General features: G+C 51.7%; 2 protein-coding genes and 1 pseudogene across 2 annotated transcripts; all 3 read right to left on the bottom strand.

The window, feature by feature from the left end:
- Positions 1 to 867: 867 nt before the first annotated feature.
- Positions 868 to 4,703, bottom strand: LOC148093051 (peptidyl-prolyl cis-trans isomerase NIMA-interacting 4 pseudogene; annotated as a pseudogene).
- An 89-nt stretch (positions 4,704 to 4,792) lies between these two features.
- On the bottom strand, positions 4,793 to 13,959 carry CNPY3 (canopy FGF signaling regulator 3). The gene is made up of 6 exons (XM_087817399.1): positions 13,806 to 13,959; positions 9,725 to 9,848; positions 8,985 to 9,081; positions 7,098 to 7,220; positions 6,515 to 6,632; positions 4,793 to 5,500 (listed from the first exon to the last, which is right to left on the bottom strand). The coding sequence occupies exons 1-6, from the start codon at positions 13,942 to 13,944 to the stop codon at positions 5,283 to 5,285; spliced, it is 819 nt and encodes a 272-aa protein (XP_087673525.1). The 5' UTR covers positions 13,945 to 13,959; the 3' UTR covers positions 4,793 to 5,282.
- A 2,229-nt stretch (positions 13,960 to 16,188) lies between these two features.
- On the bottom strand, positions 16,189 to 21,025 carry PTCRA (pre T cell antigen receptor alpha). Its single transcript, XM_087817241.1, has 5 exons — positions 20,968 to 21,025; positions 18,931 to 18,963; positions 18,137 to 18,457; positions 17,263 to 17,307; positions 16,189 to 16,643 (listed from the first exon to the last, which is right to left on the bottom strand). The coding sequence occupies exons 1-5, from the start codon at positions 21,023 to 21,025 to the stop codon at positions 16,189 to 16,191; spliced, it is 912 nt and encodes a 303-aa protein (XP_087673367.1).
- Between the last annotated feature and the right edge of the window lie 2,160 nt (positions 21,026 to 23,185).

Raw genomic sequence — 23,185 nt, 5'->3', positions numbered from 1 at the left:
AAGGTGTGCTAACCTCCAGTAATTTCTCTTTGGTATATGCCAATGTGCTCTCTGAGCTATTTTTCCACATAAAAATGACCCACTATTTGAGCCTTGGTCACAGGCTAAGCGTTGCTCTTGAAACAGGTAACTTAGCATATGCCATCACATCTAGATAAGTTGGAGAGTAAAATACCAAGACCACTTGGTAATTCCTAACAAAATAACATCTGTGTTGTTTTGTTTTTTGAAAGATATATCTTTATTGATTTCAGGGAGAGGAAAGGACAGGGAGAGAGAGAGATAGAAACATCAATGATGAGAGTCATTGATCTAGCCTGCAACCCGGGCATGTGCCCTGACCGGGAATCGAACCCCGATCGCCTGGATCCTAGGTCGACGCTCAACCGCTGAGCCACGCCCGGCTGGGCTGTGTTGTTTTTAAATTGATTTTTAGAGGGAGAGGAAGGGAGAAAGAAGTATCAATTAGTTCCACTTGTTTATGCATCATTGGTTGATTCTTGTATGTTCCCTGACCGGGGATTGAACCCATAACCTTGGCATATTGGGATGCTCTAACCAACTGAGCTACCCAGCCAGAACCTTTTGTATTTGGTGGTGGGTGGTGGGGTGGCGGTGATAGATGTTGCCCCTACTAAACTGGTGATGGGGTCAGCCTGCTTCTCCCAATGTACAGCAACACCTCTCTATACGCAATCACAATCATTTTAAGTTCTATTGGCCTGTACAACCTTAATAGGTAGAGGGTGCAATTTTAGAGAATAAATGAATAAAGTTGGATTCCTCTTAAATTGTAAAGAGAGGAAAGTCACCCCTTAAGGGCAGCTTAAGGATCAAGCTGGCTTTAAGCTATACACAAATGGAAACTTTTTTTTCAGTGTTTCATACAATTTTATTTTCTGCCTTCAACCATAATAATATACCAAAATTTTCTCTTAACTGAAGGATCTGTAAACACAGGTTTGTCCAGCCCACTTACAGGCAAAACAAATGCTGCTGCTTGAAATGGTCCCATCACAGACCCTCCTGTCATCCAACCCAAGTCACCCCCTTGCCTGGCTTTATCTTCACTGTATTGTGTGGCCACTTCATTGAATCTCATTCTAGACTTTAACTTTTCCAAGGCTTCCATGACTTTACTGTTTTTCACACAAAATGTGGCTGACCTTTACTGCATTGCCACCACCTTTGGGACTCCGAGACTTCTGGTCAGAACTGTCGCTCCCAGATGCTGCTCCCCGTTTTCCAGGACCGCTTTTTCCTTTGGGAGGCATCTAGGAAACTTAACGTTGAACCCTCAACTGACCAAAAGTGTGAACTTCGATAAGGAGAAAGACTGTAGAAGAAAGCTATGTACTGGGAGGATGGTGTCCGAACAAGCTGAAGCTGCAGGGCACTATGGCGTAATGGCCATGCCCCGGGACACTGAAGCCATTTCACCTGGGCTCAACCTGGTTGGGCCACTTACTAAATGTTTGACCTTGGGCAAGTTAACCTTTCTACGCTTTATTCATTCAACCAATATTTATTAAGCAGCTACTCTGTGCCAGGCGCTGTACTAAGTGCTGGGATACAACAGGGAACAAAATGGACAAAAATCCTTTTTGTGGAGTGTGTGGGGGGTGATGTTTCTGGGGTCATGGTAATAATGTTTTGGGATCTGGGTGCTGGTGACTCGAGTGGTGTTTGAAACATTCATTGAGCCACATACACCTAGGTGTACTTTTCTGTATGTGCATTCTCAGTATTTTAAAAAATTTATGGCCTTGTGATAACAGCTTTATGAAATAAGTAAAGCAAGCAGAGCTGTGTGCTTGCCACATAGCACTCAAAGAAAGTAGCTACTCCTATTAATCCAGTGAAACGCCTTAATAAAGCAAACTAGGCCAACAGGGGATGTTCCAAAAGAGATTCAGCTGGCTGTGCCACTGGGATTAGTTCACAGAGCTCTTCCATAAACGGGTCAGGCATGGTTCACGCATCTGTCATGAGAAATGTGCTTTCTCTTTTTAAGATAAAAAGATAAGAGGAATTTTGTTAGCACTTGCAAACTAAGTGATGTAGAGCTGCTGTCAACATTTGACTAGGTTGTGCACTGTGCAAGGGCTCCATATTTAAGGACTTCCATTCATATCACAAACCTCATGGGTTCGTATAATTTCCTGGCAGAAATCCTGGTGATCAAGTATCTAACAAAATTTGTATTAAAACAACTTTCTGACAAGTCAAAGGTGTGAAGGGCACCATTTTCTAATTTGGAAAAGGATGCTACATAGAAATACCACCCAGGAACTTGGAAATAGAGGAGTCTGCCTTCTAGGAGCTGCCCTTTAAAATGAACATACATGGCCCAATGCGAGACTCCACTATCTGCGCCTATGGTTCTTTAATCTTTGAATTGGAACAAACTGGCCTTATGCTTTGTCGGTCAGCCTGTGATTCTGGATGATGGAAGCCTTCGAGACAGAGCCTCTCTGGGGTCCTGCCAAGTGTTTCTGAGAATAAGACCCTGACAGTGTGACTTCATTGAACCCCTGCTCCCTCTTAGCATGACATCCCGAGTTTCTCCGGTTTCTCCTGGTGAAGTGTGTTCTAGCTGGCCTCATCTTAAGAAAGGTAAGATGTTTGTTAAGCATGCAGGCTCCTAGGTCTCCAACCCAGCGAATCTGAGGTAGGTCCGGGCATCTATATGTTTAACAAGCATTCCAGGTGACTGTCATGCCCAGGTGAGTGTAGGAAACCCTATTTGAGTAAGTTTCTAATAGGGGGTAGAAATCAGGTTAATGAGCTCAGGCAGTCCCTTCACCTTATGGAGGGAAAGTGTGTGAGAAAGTGGGAGGCAATATTCAAGTTCAAAAAGGCTTGTATGTGTGGTGGGGGGAGGAAAAGAAAAACCTGGGAAGCTGGAACTTACTTTCTGCCTTTTTAAAAAAATTGATTTTAGAGAAAAACATCAATTTGTTGTTTTTTTTTTGTTGTTGTTGCATTTATTGGTTGCTTCTTGTATGGGCCCTGACCAGAGATCAAACCTGCAACCTTGGCATATCTGAGCTACCCAGCCAGGGCAACCTTTTGCCTATTCCAGGCTGGGCCTGTGGAGAAGCTGCCTGCTGGAGAGCTGGTGAGTGTGCAACGTGCCTGCCCTGTGGGGGCAGGGAGAAGGAGAGGGCTCTCACCGTGGGGCAGCCACAGGCCAAAGAGCAAAGCAGTCACAGCCTCTGGTCTGGACCTGGCCTGGGATTGGGCCACTGGGCCAACACCCCGGTAAGGAGATAGATCTTTACCTCATCCTGCCCTAAGGATCAATAAAGCTTTGGGGACAGACATAAGCCAGGCACTGAAGTGTTGTGGGTTCGGGTTAGTGACAGAATGGGGGAATGGTCACGAAACCCTAGAAAGCCAGGGGTTTGCAAATGGTTTTCCAGCTCTGGGTTCCAGCCCCTACCCAACCCGTCATTTCCTATGCTCAGAACAAAGTTGAGGATGGAACTTGAGTCTAGGCTGGAATCCCACAGCCCTTTTAACAGGGGTCAGTCCTAGAAATGGGGCAGTGGGGGACAGACTAAAAAAGTATCACCCTTCAAGGGCCTGTTCTAAGCCTCACTGGCAGAGGGAATAAAATCCCAGTTTGTTCTACTCTCCCAGTTTGTTCTTGGCTGCCCCAACCTGGGAAAAGGGAAGAGGGGCTGAGCCCAGGCTACGAAGGGGCCCCTCACGGCCAGGAGTGCAGACCCCAGAGCCTCTTCACCAGCTGAAGAATCTGGGGCATTGCATCCCCTCCTGCCCACTGAGCCCAGCCCAGGAAGAGTGAGGGAGTCTCAGTGTGGGTGCTTCCAGGAGGACCGGTGGGGGTGCGGCGCTGGAGGGACCTCCCATCGTTCTCTCCTAAGAAGCAACAGCTGCTTCCTATTTTCCTTTTAAAAGAGGTGTGTTGGTGGAGGTGGGTTAAGGCCAAGAAACCAAAGCAAACCAGTTCAGTAAGAATCACACTGCCAGTGCCAGGCGTGGGGGGATGGTGCCCTGGCAGCTGTGGCGTAGTGGAAATACAATGGCTGGGCCCGCAGTCGGAAAACCAGCGTCTCAGTGCCCACTGTGCCCTTGACAGTAGGGCCTTGGGAATGCCCCTTGACTTGAGCCTCAGGTTCCTTTTCTACAAAACGGGGTTAACAGTACCCAGTCCACAAGTGCAGGGTAGGGGTAACGCAAAGCCCCCTGCATAGCGCAGTTGTCATCACTACTGCTACTGGCCGCCCCGATCCCTGACCTCAGGACAGGCTGGGCAGATGCCTGAACCCCACCCCTCCAAGAGGCCAGCCTTCCCGTTCCTCCCCTGCTCCCAGAGAACACGGTGTAACCAGCTGTCGTTGGGGGACTGGGGCTCCAGGGACAACAGCGGGAGCAGAGTGATCAATCAGGGAACAAGGGTCGAGGCCAACAGGCAGGCCAGATGGAGGTGGGAATGCGAGGCAGGGGCCAGCAGAGTCACCGGGAACTACACAGCAAATGGGAAGGCCTTGCGGGAGAGGGGAGGCGGGAGAACGGGGGTGAGGGCAGCCAGGTGCTCAGGGCACAGGGGGGCCCCTCCTGGCCTGGGGAGCCCAGGGAGCCCAAGGGCAGCAGAGGGGAAGGGCCAGAGCACTGCCCTGCGCCTCACCCCATGCCCTCACCCGCCCTTGCCCCCCAAACAGCCTGGGCCCTCCCCATCCTCAGCCCCCAAGGCTGGAAGGTGAGGGGCAGGGAAGAGCAACAAGGGGCTCCAGGCCCCTTTGAGGGGCTGAAGGTGACTCAGAAATCAGAACAAAAAAGGCCAAAAGGTTTTTACTCTGTGAACCCTGGGGAGGGCCAGGCAGAGCACAAGGTGTCCACAGGAAGGGGAGAGAGAGGAGCTGGGGCCTGTAGTCTTGCTTTCCTGTGGGGGCAGGAGTGAGGGGAGATGAAGGCCAGATGTGCCCTCCCCACAGGGTCCAGAGGGCTCCAGTCCCGGGGCCCAGCGACACCTGCTGCTCCCGAGTTCACACTGAAGTTCTCGGCAGTCCTGAAATCGCATGGCCTGCCTGAAGCCTTGCCAGGAGAGAAATGCTTGGCGGAGGGAAAAGGCCAGTGCGGGCTGACCGCAGCTCTCTGAGTTCTTCCCAGAGCTGTGTCTGTCCCCGACAGGAAGAGGGCACAGCCGAGGCAGGGAGGACCGAGGCCGGGACGGCTATCTTTGCCTGCCACAGTCGTGCTCCAGATTCTTCAACTTCCACGTCAGGGGTCTGGGTTCAGGGGATGCTGGGTTAGGCTCAAAGCTCATCAGGGGGGCTGTGTGTGAGGGGAGATGCCTTCTGGATGCCCTCATCCTCCTCGGGGCTGGGGTCTCCTTCGAGGCCACCCAGCTCCTTCCTCTGTTTGCTGCTGCCGCCACCAGATGCCTTGGCCCGGCTGCTCTTCTTCTTGGACTTCTTCCCTCCCAGGGCGGCTGTGTCCCCTTTCTTGCCGGACCACTTCTCTGCTAGGCAACCTGGAGTGAGGAGGAGAGACACCTCAACACACTGGTTTGCTGGGTGAGGAGCGCTGCTTGGGGAGCCACTGGGAATAGCAGCTGGAATTGGTGCCTGACGTCCGAGTCCCTATCTCCCATCTCACTGTGGCCCCCAGGCCCCTCGGGGGGCGTCTGAGTTCTCTGCGTGTTGTTCTGCACCTGGTTTTGGTGCCTCTCACCCCACCCTGTCACATCAAGCTCCCTGAGGGCAGATATTCTATTTTTTTAAAAAAATAAGTTTTTATTGATTTTTAGAGAGAGAGAAAGGGAGAGGGAGAGATAGAAACATCGATGAGAGAGAAACACCATTGATCAGCTGCCTTCTGCATGCCCCCTAATAGGGATCGAGCCCACAACCCAGGCATGTGCTCAGACTGGGATTTGAACCGGTGACCTCCTGGTTCCTGGGTTGGCATTCAACCACTGAGTAACACTGGCTGGGCTCTATTTCTTTATTTTAATTAAATATATATATCTTTATTGATTTCAGAGAGAGGAAGGGCAAGGGAGAGAGAGGTAGAAACATCAATGATGAGAGTCATTGATCGGCTGCCTGCTGCACGCCCCCTACTGGGGATCGAGCCTGCAACTGGGCATGTGCCCTGACCAGGAACCAAACCTCGATCTCCTGGATCCTAGGTCGGTGCTCAATGGCTAAGCCACACCGGCCGGGCTATTTTAATTTTTTAAACTGATTTTAGAGAGAGGAAGGGGGAGACAGACAGATAGACCGACAGACAGACATCGACTGGCTGCCTCCTGTACACATCCTGGGGTCCACAACCTGCAACCTGGGTATGTGCCGTGGCCAGGAATTGAACCCATCACCTTTCGGTGTACAGGGCAATGCCCAACCAGCTGAGCCACCCAGCCAGGGCAACACCCTCTATTTCGTATTTCTTTTCCATTCTCTTCCTACCTACCTCCCCTGAGGGGGAGCAAACAATAAAATCAAGGGCCAACCCCCCTGCCTCCTCCCTCCCTCAAACTCACTGGCGTCCTTGCCCTTCAACACGTGGTTGGCGCAGAGGAACTGAGTCAGGTCCTCCTCTTGGTGGTTTCTGTACCAGTCCTCGATCACCTCCTCAAACTCTTCCACCAGCACGTCGCACTGTTAATCACAACGCCTCGTGTTGGCAAAGCCCCAGCGCTGGCTCGCTTCAGAGGAGCTCAGCAGAGCCCCACAGCCCACCGCAAGACAAGCAGGTGACTGGGGTTCTCCTGAGCAAACTGAAGCCAGGCAGGTGAGAGGACCAAAGTCCCTCAACCCTCTCTCTTTTTTAAAAAATGTTTTTATTAATTTCAGAGAGAGGAAGGGAGAGATAGAAACATCACTGATGAGAGTGAGTCACTGATCGGCTGCCTCCTGCACCCCCCCCACTGGGGATTGAGCCCAAAACCCAGGCATCTGCCTTGACTGAGAATCGAACCCTGACCTCCTGGTTCATGGGTCAATGTTCAACCACTGAGCCACACCGGCCGGACTCCCTCAACTCTTGGTGGCCTTCCTCAGCAGCAGAACCAGCCCCACCACCCCTGTGGGGCACAGGAGCCTCAGAGGGCGGAAGGGCCCTACCTGCTTCTTGAGGTCAGCCACCTCTGCAGAGGTCTCGTTCCATAGCTCGTAGGGGATGTCCATCACCACCTTGACCCCTTTGTGTACCAGGTTGTGTAGCGTCTCAAAAGTCTCTGACATGCCCTGGAAGAGGCGATAAGACATAAGAGGGAGAGTCCCTTCTCTACCTCCTGCCCTCCTCTCCAGGGGGTACAGGAGGCCCAAGGACCTAACTCTGAGAAGCCAAGATCCTCTAAGGCTTCTCACACTTGGCCCCACACTCCTCTTCACTCTTTTAGGCCAACCTCCCTTAACCCCCACATCCCCCCCCAAAACCTGTTCTGCCTCCCCACACCTCAGCCTTTCCAGAGGGTCTGCTGTTGCCCTCAGGCCCTCTGAACGTGTATTCCTCTCCCAAGAAATAAGTCTGTCTGAACGTATACTCCTCTCCCGGGAAATAAGTCTGTCTGAATGTATACTCCTTTCCCGGGAAATAAGTCTGTCCTGGCTCTTCCCCTGCACTGTGGCTGGGCACACTCACTCCTCCACATCCAGGCCCACTCCCTGCTACGGGTTCTTTCTAGGGCTTCTATCTTTCCTGGGAGGGAAGAGGGTATAGGTAAGGCAGGAAAGACTTTGTTCCATAAAATACCTTTCTGCCAGCTACCTAGGTTTCTCCCCGGAGACAACATTCTATCTATCTTTCCAAAGGTAATGTAAACAAATACAAGCCAACAGACGTAAGAACACACCCTCCTTGCCTCCACACCCCCCTTTTTTACACAAGCAGTAATATATCACACACACTATTCTGCACCTGACCTTTTTTATTTAGTAACGCACCTTGGAGATCATTTAGTTCAGTCCTTGAAGAGCTACCTCATTGTTTTTCAGTTATGTAAGAGTCCGCTGAACGGCCAATGAATTTATTTGGCCCTGCTCCTACTAGTGAATGGTTAGGTTGTTTCTAATTTTCTTGTTATGGAAAATAACTTTTAACATATTTACGTTAAGCAAACATGAATTCATTACCAACTAGAGTACAAAATCCATACAAATTTTATTTTATTTTTAAAGAATAGTTGATTGATTTTGAGAGAGAGGAAGGCAGAGAAACATCGATGTGAGAGCACAACATCGACAGGCTGCCTTCTGCATGGCCCCCCACTGGGGATCGAACCCGAAACCTCAGCAAGTGCCCTGACGGGGAATCAAACCGGGCGACCCTTTGGTGCACGGGACGCCGCCCAACCAACTGAGCCACACTGGTCAGGGCAAAATTAACACAAATTTAAAAGCTAAAACCCAAGACTTCTGCTGCCTGACACTAGCCCTCAAGGTTCCCCAGGGGTTCTGACTGATCTCCTTTGCGAGGAGGGGGCTTCAGTGGAGCAACGTGCCAGGCACTGAAGATGTAGAGACAAAGAAATACAGGCCTTTTTGTAAAAAGCTCATTCTCCAGTGAGAGAAACATTCCTGCAGAGTAAGTGCCTTAAATGTCACAGGGGCACCCTGATGGAGGTTGAGGTAGGTGCCCTGTGGGCACAGAGGAGGGACAGGGTAACCACCATCCCCTAAGGGTCTCTGACATCTCCTCTAAACTCCACATCCTGACTTCTCCTGCACAAGTGCTTGAGGCCCCCTGGGGGCCGTGCCCTGGAGCATGTCTGCCTGTGGGAGACTGAGGCAGGACCCTGAAGAGCAGGCCCAGCCATTACGAATGTGCCTATTGCCATGGAAAAGTCAGGACACCCAGGAGAGGAGTGCAAATGGCAATCCATGAAGAATGGAAAGAAGCCAAGGAGGGAAGCTCCCAGGGCAGGATCTTTAAATCGCACCCACACCAGCAGACACACTTAGCCACAAGCAGCAGGCCCCAGCAGGGAGGAAGGACAAGCCCAATCCCACCTTGGCAAACCGGTTGCTACCAGTCCTCTCCTTGTGCAGGCTATAGTCCAGGAGCCTCTTGCAAATGGTCTCAGTGACTTCGATTAACCGTAAGTCCCTGCCAAGACAGCCGCACAAGAGGTGCTGAGTTCCCCGCCCGGCCCCAGTGGGTGAGTGGTCGGTCCCTCCAGCCCTGCTACCCCAACACCTGCGCGTCTCACCAACGGGAAGTCAGAGCTGGAAGGAAGATAGGTCATCTGGTCTGGGTGCTCTGAAATGCTGGAACACAGACCAGAGAGACAAAATTTTAACAGCTCTACAAGAAGGAATTTTTTTAATAAAGCTCAATGTTTCAGTAGGTTTTTTAATAAAGCAAAATGTATAAAATTTTGATGTTGAAATATTTCCTTTTGAAACGATCGTAACTGAAGGAAGTGTTTTGTTCATTGTTTGTTTGGTTTGTTTTTTAATATTTATACCTGGCAAAATTAAAAGCTGGTAATCCTGTGTTACCGATATTTTAAAAATTGCATTGGTCCATGAAATCCAAGAGGCTGGGAATCATTGAGAAGGTCCAACAGTCTAGCTTCTACAGATGAGGAATCTGAAGCCAGAGCAGTTAAGGGACTTAGGAAGACCACCCAATTAGTTGGGATTAGAACCAGCGGGCAAATTTCGGTCTGGGTGGGTTTGCCCGGCTAGGAGGGAGAAGGGAACTCCAGGCTGCTGCAGGCCAGGCCGGTGGGTCCCCATTCACTTACGACTTGGTGTACTTGACTCCAGAGGCCTTCCGGTCCAGGATGCCATAGCCCGTGTCGATGACCTCCTTGGTCTTGCCAGTTTCCTCAAAGGCTGACTTCAGCTCCACGGCGACGTATTTACACACTGGGGGAGGGAGACAGCACAGCCTACTGAGCGCACACGTCTGTCGGGAGCCAGCTCCCCGCAAAACAGACTCAAGTCAGTGCCTCTCCCACGCTGGGTGAGTCAGTGCTCAGGGCAGAGGAGGCGCCGGAGCACCCAATGGAGTTCTCTGGGTGAACCTGGCTCCGAGATGCACCGCCCCAGGTCCACTCTTGGCCTTTACCCCACTGACTTCATTTCTCTCAGCAACTTCCTGTCCCTTCCCTCTGCCCCCAACAATCATTTTGCTTTTAAAATTTGCAAACCTATAGAAAAGCTGAAAGAGTACAATGAATATATACCTTCCATTCATATTCAACAGTGGTTAATGATTTATCAACAGCTCTCTCCGCCATATAACATAAAACAATGTGACAATTTACGGAGTGGGCCAAAGTAGGTTTACAGCTTTTACAAATAAATAACACAATACTTAATAAATAATACAAGAATAAACCGTTTTGCATACTCACAACTGTAAACCTACTTTTGGCCCTCCCGTATACATTGTTTTTTGTGTTTTTTTGGTATACATTATTTTTGCTAAGCCGTTTTGAAAGTTAAGTTGCACACATCATGATCATTCATCTCTAAATATGTCATCACATGTCTCCTGAGAACAAGGACCTTCTCCTGCCTAATCGCAAAACAACTCTGATACTCGGAAAATTAACAATAATTCCAAGGTGATCTAACAGTCCATATTCAAATTTCCCCAACTGCCCTCCAATGTCTTATATGACTGTTTTATCACTGGATTTCCTATGTTGTGCCAACACCAGCTCTCTATTCCTGCAAAGTTAATTTGTTCGATCCCCTCCAGAGGCCGTTTCTACTGCTTCTGTACATTTATTTCCTCATTTCCTCTTACTCTTTTCCTCAAATAGTTATTAAGCAACTCATACATATCAGGTACTGCCTGGTGATACAGAAATAAAAAAAAGGTTCCTCCCTTCCAGAGACTCAGTCTAATGGAGCAGAAGGAAGTATAAACAAGTAATTCTCACTGCATAAGGAGTGCTAACACCGAGGTGTGAAGTACCTCAGGCCTTAGGAAAGTGCTTATTGCCCTCGAGGGGCTTTGGGGATTTTCTCCCAATTGCTACATAAAAGCCTCCTCCCCCAGGAAGCCTTTCTGGACTAATCCTGCCTACCCTTTTTTTTTTAAATCCTCACCCGGAGAGGAAAGGGGGAAGAGAGAGAGAGAGAGAGAGAGCGAGGGAGGGAGAAACATTGATGTGGGAGAGAAACATCGATTAGTTGCCTCCTGTACACACCCTGACTGGCGATTGAACCCGCAACCTAGGCATGTGCACTGACAAATAAATCGAACTCGCCACCTTTTGGTGTACGAGATGACATTCCAAACAACTGAGCCCCCGGGATAGGGCTAATCCTACCTGGTTCCATCTTGGGGCTGTGCAGAATCCATGTTCTCACTAAGGGCCTTAGGTCATTTCATGTGTCTCTGTGCAAGGTAATCATTTTTCTGGCTCCTTTGCCCCCTTCTCCCAAGCCCTAAATATGTGTCTCTTTGGCTACAAGAGTACCCAAAGCGAGTTCATGTCCTGGATTTTTTTCTGTACTCCTCTAGTCCGGGACTGTGTTGGATACATGATAAGTATTGCTGAGGGAGACTGTGGTTGAGCAGCTTCTGATGCCTCTGAATAGAATACAGTCTGCAGGCTAGTACCATAAGCGTTATTGTAACACTGACACAGAGTTTGATAGAAATCTGATTAGCACCAAAACAAATACATCCCCTGGAGGCTTGCTTGGTAAAATTTTAGAACCTATACATTACTAGATGGCTTGGAGAACTTGGAACACACAAAAATTCCAAAGCATACGCTGGTGCTCTCAGAGTTTGCAATGAATTAAGGGCCCAGAGAGGAAAGGGGGAAGAGAGAGAGAGAGAGAGAAACATTGATGTGGGAGAGAAACATCGATTAGTTGCCTCCTGTACACACCTTGACCGGGGATTGAACCCGCAAACTAGGTATGTGCACTGACAAAGAAATCGAACTCGCCACCTTTTGGTGTACGAGATGACATTCCAAACAACTCCCTGGCTCTGCAACGAGGCCCACCTGGGCTCCCTCCCCTCTTCTGTCCTGTACTCTGTGCAAGGTAATCATTTTTCTGGCTCCTCTGCCCCCTTCTCCCACACCCTCAACATGTATTCCAGTCCCAGGACGTTGGAACCCATCATCAGCCAAAACCTCGATTCTCACCTCTTCCAAACCTTACCTCTTCAAGACCCGCTCTGGGGATCCCACCCAGAGCCAAGGTTGGAGGAGACTCATGGCACAGACCCCAGACCCTCATGGATATGCACCTACTCTTTTTCTGGGCAAGTTCTACTTCCTCTGTGCCAAGGCCTGTTCCACTCAGGCTACTGAGCCAGGAGGCAGGCTTTGTGGGCCAGACACAGTCAGCATTTAATAACAAAGGTGTAACAGTAACAAATAAAAGTAAATATACTATTAAAGGAAGCTAAGGGTTGGAGTTTTCCACGCCTGTGACTGAAAATCCCCCTTAAAGTAATCTTTCTTGGTTACCTACAAAATAAGGTTGGACTAGAACCATCTCAGGTCCTTGCCAGCCCTACACTTCTGTGAGCCTGTGGATGCCTCTAAGGAAAAGAAATGTGAGCTCCTGAGGCTGTGAGAACAATAAGAGAAACAGAAGGGGCTCTTGGGGATCAGAATAAAATAGAAAACAGAGAAGAGGAAGTGAAACCCCCAAAGGACCTGGGTTAGGACTAGAAGAAGAGGGAAAGGAAAGCATCATAACCCTCTGACTCTACTCAAGGGGGTGAGGGAGAGGGGGACAGGCTGGGCCGCCTACAGGGAGGCCCACCAGTGAAGCCGCCCATCTCTGAAACAGCTCACCCTTAATCTCTCAGGTGGAAGGATTATGCATCCTAAACCCCCCCAACCCCCCTTTCCCAGGGCTTAGGGAACATCTGGCCTGCTGCAGGCTTTGGATTGGGATGAAACTGATTTATAGCCAACTTTTTGGATGGCCTGGGGTTAGAGAGGTGGGAAAGAAGGAGTGGCTGTGAAGGCCTGAGGAGAAATGGAGGGAAGAAAACGGGCCGGTCACAGTCCTGGATGGATGCTTGGTGTGCCAGCACTCCTCTCCCCTCCCCCCCTTCCCTCTCCCTCTAAATTCCACGCCTACACCCTTATGTCTTTGGGATGCTCCCCTTTCCCATTTTCCTAAAATCTCCCTTCCTTGAGAAGTTCCCCCAGGTTCTACTCTTCTCCCAAAGTGACCCCTTAAGCCCCAGACCCTCCCCCTCCCTCCACACACCCACCCCAGCCCCCGTTTATTTATATTTATTCCAAAAATATCAGAGAGAAGGTCTCTGCCCCCAAGGAGCTCCCAGCCAGCCAGGGAGACAGCCAGTTACGCAAATCAGGCTGCGGCCGGGGCACAGCGAGGAGCCTCAGGTTCCTCCCCCGGACCAGTCATAGGGATCTTTTCAGTTCCCCAAACTTGGCCTCTGCATCTGTGGTTTCCTGAGCCGGACCCTCTCTCTTTTCACTTCTCTCCACCCGGCCAAGTCCTACTTACTCTCTCGTGCTTGCTACACGAAGCCGCAGGCCGACTTCCCTCTGCACCCAGCCTGTGCCCCCATCCCTGCGAGGCGGGCCTAGCTGCTCCCCACCCGGCCCCAAGCCCCGCACCTCCCCAGGCCCCGCACCTCCCCAAGCGCCGCGCCTCGCCCATCACGGCATCTCCTACCCCGACGGAAACTGCTCGTTTCTACGGATCCGTGAGCTCCAGGTGCACCGAGACCCGATCTCTCGCCCGCCCCTGCATCCCCAGAGTCGGGCTCGGGAGCCAGGACCTTCCGCGCCCCCCGCCCCCCAGCGTTCCCCGCAAGCCCGGCCCCTCCGGGAGGACCGTCCCGCGGGCCCGCCCCCTCACCTTCGCATTTGCTGGGCAGGCGGACCCAGTCGGTCTCCTCGGCGTGGGCTTGGCCCGGGCCCAGCTCCGGGCCGGGCGGGAGCAGCAGCAGCAGCAGCGGGAGCAGCAGCAGCCAGCGGGCCCCAGGCGGAGGCTCCATGGCCCAGCCCGACCGACCCGCGCGCCGCGCTTCCCGCGGGGGCGCGCGCTGCACCCGCGCCTCGGTCCCCGGCAGCGGCGAGCGCCGGGCCCGCTCCCTCTCCCGCCGCCTCGACCTGCCCCAGAACCTGGGATCGCCCAATGGGCTTTTCGGGGTTCGCTGTCTAGCAAATGGAAGGATGATCTTTTTCCGGTTGGGGCCAATGAGAGAGAGGATGGTGCCCCCAGTGACCAATGGTAACACCGTTCCCGCCTCCTGGAGGCTATGGGCGGGGCTGGAGGACCCGGGCTCGGGAGGGGCGGGCGGCGGGGCCGAGCAGGGGGCGCGGCGCGCAGGTCCTAGAAGATGGGGGGGATGGCTGTCTTCCCTGCCTTCTCCGCCCCCTTCACGTCACTTCCCCCCTGGGGTCCTAATGCTGCGAGCTCCTATGGAGCACCAGTTTTTAAGTTTTATGATTGTTGTTGTTGTTGTTACTGCCAGTCGCTCTAGTAGGAGCTGTGGGTGAGACCGGGACGACTCCGAACAGTCCCCGGCTCTCCCCAGCTTGCTTCGTGCCCAGCGACCCTAGATTTGTCCCAGTGAGAACTAGAACACGTCGCTTCCTATCTGAGCCTCGGTTTCTAGCTATCCGACGACTTCGTGATCCTTCCAGCAGCTCTTCGAGGCTGGCCTGTTGCTGGGAAGTTCAAATAGCATATTGGAGTGAAAGCTCATCGAGCAGACTGTGAAAAGCTCACGCATTAATTTTTCTGTAACATCAGCCCTTTCATGCCCTGGTATTTATTTCTTTGCATTCTGAGCTCCCAGAAGGCAGGGACTTGTTTTATCTGGGCCCAGGAGCCCTCCTGAAAAGTAACGTTAAACCAGTTTCAGTGCAGATTTAGAGTCTGGGGCAGGGCAGGATTGGGGAAATTGGGGCACAATGGGGAGGGCTGTTGAAGCTAAGGGGAGCCCTTCTCAATTCCAGAATGAGAAGGCATTTAGAGAGGCAAGGATTAGTGTGGCAGGAGCCCCGAGCTCAGCATCGGGCTGAGAGCTGGGAAGGGATGACTGCATAAAGTCTGAGGCTATGGCTGGACATGCCCGGATCCTGACCCAGCCTACCCCCTTCTCAGTCTGTGTGTTGGGGAAGGAGCAGGCCCTGTGGAGATGGTGGACAGATTCATCCCTAGAGGTTGTGGGACACCCTTACCCCCAATAATCCGAAAAGAGGTGGGAGAATCTTCTTACAGGCTGGTGGGAGGTGGCCAGTGGAGGAGACAGTGAGGGTTTTCATGGACTAGCAGCTAAGAGGGCACAGAGGCTTGAGGAAGCTGGGGGGCGGGGGTGTTAGAGCATCGTTCCCCACCTATACCTGGGGGAAGACCAAGGTAGCACCACTGATCCAATAGACTGTCCTGTGCTGCCCAGGGGACATCTAGATTCACATGGAAGCACCCAGAGATTCCTGGGCTGATTTACTGAGAGGAATGCCTGGGCAGGGCAGTGCTGGAAACAGGGGACACACAGGCTACACTCCATCCTGGGAGCCTCATATTCTCAGCGCAAGGACTCTTTACGAAACAAAACAAAACAAAAAACCTCTTTAGTGCCTGACTCAGAGCTGATGCTCAATGAATGTTTGTGAAATGAATAATGACCCTTAATTGATTAATAAGTGTATGTTCGGAATTACCACCAGTGCTCTTGGCATTGGACTACTCCCGTTACTCTGGGATGCTAGCCCTGCTCACTTCTGTCCAGTCTGTACAAGACTGCACATCAGGCCAGCACCCCGCCTTCCTGGGTTCCTAGGCCTCTGGCCCTGACCTCTCACAGTGCCCTGACCTCTCACAGTGCCTGGGCCAGGGTGAGGAGACAGAGAAGGGGCCTTGCCCCATGCCTAGCTGTGGGTCAGGGAGACAGAGGTGGGACAGTGTCCTCCCCAACCCCCAGCCCCACTCTGCAATTCCCAGGGTCTGGCCCTCAGGAATCCCTCTTCCTCAGGCAGCCCTCCCAGATTTCTGCCTCCTCTAAATCTGCCAAATTCCCTCCTCCAAGGAGACATGAATTGAAACAGTTTTCATCTGCTTGTGTCATTTAAGTTCTTTAATTGTCCTCAGTTTTCTGCACCCCAAATGTCCCAGTGCCTGGGGTCAGAGGACCTTACCCACTGGTAGACAGAGGCCCCGTCTGGCCAGTGCACCAATCACCACCCTCAAGGGGCTCCGAGTCTGACGGGCGAGACGCAGCCTTTCCTTCCCCTCAGAAAGGCCTCAGTCTGAGCGGGGGCAGAGCCGGGCCCCCAGGAGGAGGCGGGTCGCCCACAAACCCTCCAGGGCTGGAGCCGGGATGCGGAGGGCGGGTCCTGAGCCACCGGCCCAGGCAGGGTGCGCAGCGAGCGTCCCCTCCTCTGCGGAGCGGCTCCCGCGGGGATCGGGACCCGCAGGGCGGGCGTGAGCCCCGCGGCCGGCCCGGGGCTGCGGAGCCTGCGGGGCGGACGGTCTGAGCGCTCGGCCTCCCGCTGCGGCGACCGCTGCAGGGCTCTCCCGGCGGCCGGGGCTGCGGGCGCGTGGCGGGCGCGGGGAGCCGGGGCTCGGGCGGGCGCGTCCGGGCGGGCGTGGCGCGGAGGCGGCTGCAGGTCAGGAGCAGGTCAAACAGCAGCAGCTTGAAGAGCAGCAGCCGCAGCGCCCCCAGGCGCAGCGCGGGGCCCCGCGTGCCTGCGGCGGGAGAGGGAGCGGGTGGGGCCCGGGGGCGCCTCCTCCCGCCCCGCCCCGAGCGTGCCCGAGGAGAGGGGCAGTCCTCCGCCCTCGCCGGTCCTCCTCCACGCCGTCCCCCAACGCAGGGAAAGGCCTTCCTGGCGTCTAACCTCAACTCTTACTGGTAATAATAAGATACCTGCCTGGCCTTCATTTTATTCTATTCCCCACAAACCAGGGGCATGGAGGCCCCGCAGGGGCGAGCATCCGAGGCAGAGAGGAGCCAGCTCAAAAGTCTCCATCTGGCCAGGAGGAGAACCCGACTGGTGACTGTGCCCAGCGGGTGGTGGGACCTTCCACCCCCCAGACAGTCTCCCAAGACTCCCAAAGCTCTGATGCTGAGCCCGTGCCCCTGGGCTGCCCACGGAGGGCTTCATGGACCCCTCTGTTCGCTCTCACCTGTGCTTCTCAACCGGTGTCCAGGAACTGGACTGGGGCCAGACGACCTTGCCCGCTGGTAGACAGAGGCCCAGGCTGGCCCGTGCACCAACCCAGCAAGTCAGCCTCCTCCTCAAACACCTCCCAACCCCCAGTAGGACCCATCGGGCCAGAGCCGAAGCTCCTGGTCCCCACTACTCACCCCTGAGCGGTTCCCAGAGGCAGGTCCTAGCTGAAGAAGTCTCTCCTGCCAGCCAAGGAGAAGGGAGTGAGATTTGGGATGCTGTGCCCTCCACCCCAGTGCTACGCCCAGGCCCTGACACAGGCATGTTGGATAAATGGACAAATGAACCAGCAGTGGGAACGCTGAGCCCATTTGCCTCAAGTCCTCGGAGGGGCCCAGATCTCCCTCACTCCCTGCTGTCCCCTGTTCTGTGTCCCCTGGAGGCCTTCTTTGGAAGGCAGAGCATTTGTTCAACACACATTCCCATTTGGAAGGTGACAAAACTAACATAATCCAAAAAGAGGAAGGAAGTCATCTGGTTATTAATGAAGTAGTAATAATAGCTCGCTTTGGACACATTACTTAACTTCTCTGTGCCTGTAAAAGAGGAAAATTATATGACCTACTTCATAAATGTAAAGTGTTTACAATAGTTCCTGGCATAGAGTAAACACTGAATAAGTAAGTGATAGCAATTTATTGTTTAATTATTGTTTTGGTTCTAATAGGTAGGGTGTCCTACGTAGGGTGATATCTAGATATTAATCCTAGGTATATATAGAGAGATGCTAGCCCTAGGTAATAGGGTTCAAATGTATACCTTGGTATATATCTCAATCCTAGGAAGGAGGAGGCATTATTGGAATGACGCAGCAGAGCCTGAATTGAATAGTGTCACGGTTGTAAATCCCAGACCTCAGGGCCCTGAGGTGACCCTGCTGTGAGCCCAGGCATCACCTCACCTAGATGGTCTGCACCGGACACCCTTCATTCCCCCACGGTCTGGGCCTGCCTTCCCTCCCACCACATCCTGGTTCCAGGGTGTGCGAAAGGCCCCAGGCTCCATCCCCACCTGAGAGCTGTAGGGGCTGTGTGCTCTGGCTGTGGTCCCCAGCCCCAGGCCCGGTGTGGCAGACCAAGGTTTCCCACGATGCCAGCTCCTCAGAGGGCAGGGATAGCTGGGCCAAGCTAGTCCAGGTGCCGTCTGCAGCTGGGGAAGGGCCATAGATGAAGGCGTCCAGTGCGCTGCCATTGCCAGCTGAGAACCAGATGGGGCTCTCAAGGCCAGGGGGTGCCACATCCAGGACCAGGCAGACCACCAGCATCTGCTGCTTCCCGTCCACCAGCAGCGTGATGGGGGGGGCCAGCGAGGGGAAGGGCGTGTCACCCCCACCTGTAAGAGCATGCACCTGTGGGGGACTAGATCTGTGCCCTCCTGGGCCGCATCTCATTGTAGGTTTCTATGTTTCTACCTGTCCTTTCACCATCCACCTGTCCTTCCACCCTCTCACGCCTCCTCTCTCTTTGCATTTACCCATCTAGATGCCCTTCCTTCCCTCTCCATCCCTTATTCACCCATCTACTCACCTACCCCTTCTTCCATCACCCGTGTTTCCTACATCCACTCTCTCTACTTTCCATCTTGACCCCCCTCCCTCCCTCCCTCCCTCCCTCCCTCCCTCCCTCCCTCCCTTCCTCCCTCCCTCTCTCCTTCCCCCCTCCCTCCTTCTCCTATTTATCATATCTGAACCTTTCCATGCAAGGCACTGAGGATACAACATTAATTAAGATATTGTCCCTTCTTTCAAAGAACTCAGTCTCATGGGCAAGACAGCAGATATGTAAACAAACACTTATATATAATACCTTGTTGTGCCAGCCTCAGGAGAGTGGTTGCCTCTGGGGAGGAAAGGAAGGAAATGTGATCTGGAATGAGACCAAAGGGGCTTCAAATGTATCTGTAACTTTGTTTCTTTAAGAAAAATCGAATTCAAATATGGCAAGGTTACATAACCATTTGTTAATGTGAGTGGAATATGCACCGTGTTTGTTGTATTATTTTAGATTGTTTTCTGTAAGTCTGTAGTGGTTTTTTTGTGTGTTTTTTTTTTTCAACCCTCACCCAAGGATTCAAGAATGGTTAGAGAGAGGAATGGAGACCGAGAGGGAGAGAAACATCAATGTGAGAGAGAAACATCGATTGGTTGCCTCCAGCATGTGCCCTGACTGGGGATTGAACCCAAAACCTTTTGGTGCCTGGGACAACGCTCAACTACCTGAGCCACCACTGCTGGGCTGTAGTGTTGTTGTTTTTTTAAAACAGCTTTGTTTATATATAATTCATGTGCCATACAAATAATCTATTTAAAGTGTATGTCTGTTTTACTTCATAATTAAAAAACAAAAACAAACACAAGTCATATGGGCACTGCAAACATCTGTCCTGTATTTTCCAGAATAATCCTAATTTTCCACAAACTTATTCTTTTCAGTAGAGATGACTCATTTAATATATAACAAAATGTTTTGGGTTTTTTTTTTTTTTTTGAATAGTTGGATATTTGTCATATAAATGAGATCTCAAAGGTTAAAACCTCCAAACAAATTAAAACTGTGAGTTAAGTGCAGCCAGGCCAAAGCAATGCCCAGGGTGCAAGGAAGGATGCCAGGGTATCTTTTGGGGATGTAGGGACTAGGGGTGTTCATGTAAGATTTCTTGAAGGTCAAATAACTGACCTAGTAGAACTCAGGATTTGAACTCAGATCTCTGTTGTTCCAAATCCCACAGTTCACACCACTTGGAAGGATGACTGAGCTTTTGCTACGTGACCAAACCTGGGATGTGACCTCGGATAGAATTGGTTTGTCTCATTCACTTAATATACCGAGTCTCAGTTATCCCATCAATATAATGGCGTTAATAACATCAGCCCCACAAAATTGTTGTGAAGAATAAAGTTGATGGATGTAAAACATTATTGCAGATGAGTATTAGTATTATTATCAATACTAATATTGATTAGGTATTGCACACAAAGGGAGTAGAGAATGCTGGGAGTGAGCTGCAGGGGCCACAGCCTCCTGAGCCTCCTGTACAGACGGAGACACTTCCCAAGCGAAGTTAAGCATCTTGCGCCTCCACAGAGCCTCCCAGCGTTGCTCCTCCGCACCCTGGCTGCATCCTTCCCAGAGCTCAGCCTCTTGCTCTGGCCGTGCCCTGCTCCACAGGGGTGTGGTTTACCTGCTTAGGACGGAGCTGTGACACACTGGGGCCAGCTTAGCTCAAGGACATGCCCTGATTCAAAGGTCAAGGACTTTCCCCACCGCACCTGCTTCTAGATGAAGCTGGAATTCTCAAATTCCAGTCCTTTGGCTCCAGCCTTGACCTTTGGGGGACTGGGTGTAAATACACCTGGGAAGTAACTGAGGCCTTGGGACTTCTCCCGAGAGCCCACGGGTAAGGGGGAGCTGGGAGTGAGCACGGGACTCTGAGCCCTGATGGAATAGGGCTCCCTGAGGGCAGGAGACCTGGACAGGAGAGTACCTCACAATGTTGCCCATGTCCCATCGCCTCATATCACATACTACAGCCCTGGCTACCCAACCCCGGCCCCATGGACACCCATCCAGCTTGCCCTTGTTTCTCGATACCTCCAAGAGACGACTGCGCTCCCTACCAACACTGCGGACTCCAGGGGAGCAGGGTTGGGGCCCCAGAGCAAGGTAGCTGGGAGGTAGAGTACCACGGGGAAGGGGAAGATGGGCTTCTGGTGAGACCCTCCCCAGGAGGCCCCACATGCCTGTTCTGCCTCCTGCACCTCACCCACACCGGAGGCCCAGAGGGAAAGAGTGGTTTGGGGCAGGCGCGCAGGGCACAGAGAGGGAAGCAGGGAGGGGACTCACCTGTGGGCAGGGCTGGACACCCGAGGGCCAGCAGAAGCAGCAGCCACGTCCAGGCCATGGCCCACCTGAGAGGAGACAGGACACAGCTGCAGACCTGAGGTGTGGGCTGGGGGAGCAGGCACCCACAAGACTGCCTCCCAGGCCACAGGCCCAGCTGCGCCTCAGCTGCTCCACCACCGAGCCGTTTCCCTGGTGAGGGGCCCCTCCCACTGCACCCGGCCCCCAAACCCGATCCTCTCTCAAGCAGCCAGGGAACAGGGTGCCGCTCCCACGGCAGGAGCTGGGTGCCCGCACTCCCTCCCATCTGAAGAGCCCCTTACAGTCCCTGGCCCCGCCATCTACAGACCAGGGCTTAACACGCAGCACTGCACTCCACCCGCCCAGCCACTGGGAGCTCCACGTCACAGGTGGGGCCGCCGAGGCTCAGAGGGATTGAGTGACCTGCCCCAGGCCATACAGCTGGCGGGTAGCAGAGCCAGGGCTTGAACTGTTTCCTGACAGCTGGCCCTACTACAGCCAAAAAGCCCAATAAACTTATGCCCATGTTGTTACACCTGCCCCTTTTAAATAGAATGTCTTTTTCAGAGCAGTTTCAAGTTCACAGCAAAATTAAGCAGAACGTTCAAAGATTTCCCATATATTCCCTGCCCTGTCACATACCCCACCCTTTTAAAATAAATAAATAAATAAACTTTTTATAAACATCATTTTCGATGACTCCACTAAATTTTAGCTAGATGTCATTTTGACCCTAAAAACTTCCCATCTAGGTATATACCCTAATGAAATGAGAGTCGGTCATTATAAGAGAAAGACTTATGCACAAAATGTTCTTTGAAGTATTACACCTAAAACACAAGAGCAATCGCAAAGAACCTCACTGTTCAGTGCTAGGGAGGGTGAAATGAATTCACGTTTGGTGTATTTATGTTAGTGAATATTATACAGCAGCTTTTCAAATCATGTTTTCAAGGAACATTTAGTGATGCTCTTTGACTAGGGTTCGGTTCGGAGTGTGGGCTGTGGAGGCCGAACACCTGGCTCCCAGCCCTGCCTGGGCCGTTCTGGAATGGTCTGACCTTCACCGAATTACTTGCTTTCTTAATTCTCAATTTCCTCACGTACCATGAGGATAATACCCCCTCGAAGGGGTCCTGTGATATTTAAACAAGACAAGCCACGAAGCGGCTCAGCACCCTCTTTACACAGCAAGGCCTCGAGTAAGGGTTTCGCTGGTGTTTCCCTGGGACATTGACGAGGGAATGAAACCGATCCCCGGCGGGGCCTCTCTGTGTGGGTTCCCACATTGTCCCCACGTCTGCCTGGGTTTTCTCCGGGGACCCAGGTTTCCTCCCACATCTCAAAGGGGAGGCGAACTGAGCATCTGCACTGTCCCAGTCCGAGTGCGTGTGGCTGCGGGTGGTTCCCCCAGCGACGGAAGGGCGTCCAATCCAGGGCGGGTGTCCTGTCCCCCTGGTGCCCTGGGCTACTGGGATGGCATCAGCCACCTGTGACCCTGAACTGGATTAACTGGGTTGGAAAATAATTATCTTATTTGTTTTTATCGACCTTTGAAAAATGTACGTATGGTTCACATTTATTTCAACCTTTAATATTAGAAGTGCTTTGGGTCTCAGAAGTTTCATGATGTTCTTGTGACCAGAAATATGCTGTAGAAACATAACTCTCGTTTATATCAATTAGCTTATGGTAAAGATTAGTTTCCTTATGCATCATTTTGCTTCAAGTCACAGTTTCCAAGAACCTATTGACGTTGAAGACAGTTCATAGTAAGAAGTCATAAATGTTCTCTCTATCTTTATATGTGTGTATACGTAGTTACATACACAGAAAGTTTAAACAGGTTACAAATCTAAGTAGAAACCATATACTGTACCCAGTTTTGTATGAGAAATGTGTAACTATTCCTAAAAGGAAGCCCATCAAATGTTAACAATGTTATCTCTGCACGTTAGGATTTTGGGTAGTTTTTTATTTTCATTTTTATAATTGTTTATTTCTCAAATTTTCTACAATGAATCTGTATTATTTTAAAAATCAGGAAATAAACAGTATTAAAAATAAAACTACAGATGTACTACAGTTTATTTAGCCTTTCCTTTAAATCGTTAGACATTTGAGTTTTCCAGTTTGGGGTATCAGATATCTTCTTTTAATTTTTTATCCTGACCTGAGGATATTTTTTCCATTGCTTTTC

Source organism: Miniopterus natalensis, chromosome 5 (genome assembly GCF_054644295.1).
Source record: "Miniopterus natalensis isolate mMinNat1 chromosome 5, mMinNat1.hap1, whole genome shotgun sequence".
Lineage (NCBI taxonomy): Eukaryota > Metazoa > Chordata > Mammalia > Chiroptera > Miniopteridae > Miniopterus > Miniopterus natalensis.
Note: the sequence above shows the minus strand (reverse complement) of the source record. Positions and strands in the feature narration are given on the sequence as shown.

Bases quoted from the DNA above. Each gene is read 5' to 3' on its own strand.
- CNPY3 (XM_087817399.1), bottom strand. From the start codon at position 13,944: ATGGAGCCTCCGCCTGGGGCCCGCTGGCTGCTGCTGCTCCCGCTGCTG. The intron at 9,849-13,805 runs GTGAGGGGGCGG...TCCCTCCCCCAG, and splicing joins CCTGCCCAGCAAATGCGAAG to TGTGTAAATACGTCGCCGTG. The intron at 6,633-7,097 runs GTAGGGCCCTTC...TGTGATTAACAG, and splicing joins TGGCTGACCTCAAGAAGCAG to TGCGACGTGCTGGTGGAAGA.
- PTCRA (XM_087817241.1), bottom strand. From the start codon at position 21,025: ATGGCCTGGACGTGGCTGCTGCTTCTGCTGGCCCTCGGGTGTCCAGCC. The intron at 18,458-18,930 runs GTATTATATATA...ATGCTCTTACAG, and splicing joins CCTGAGGCTGGCACAACAAG to GTGGGGGTGACACGCCCTTC. The intron at 17,308-18,136 runs GTGGGGATGGAG...CTTGGCTGGCAG, and splicing joins ACAGCCCCTACAGCTCTCAG to GAGAGACTTCTTCAGCTAGG.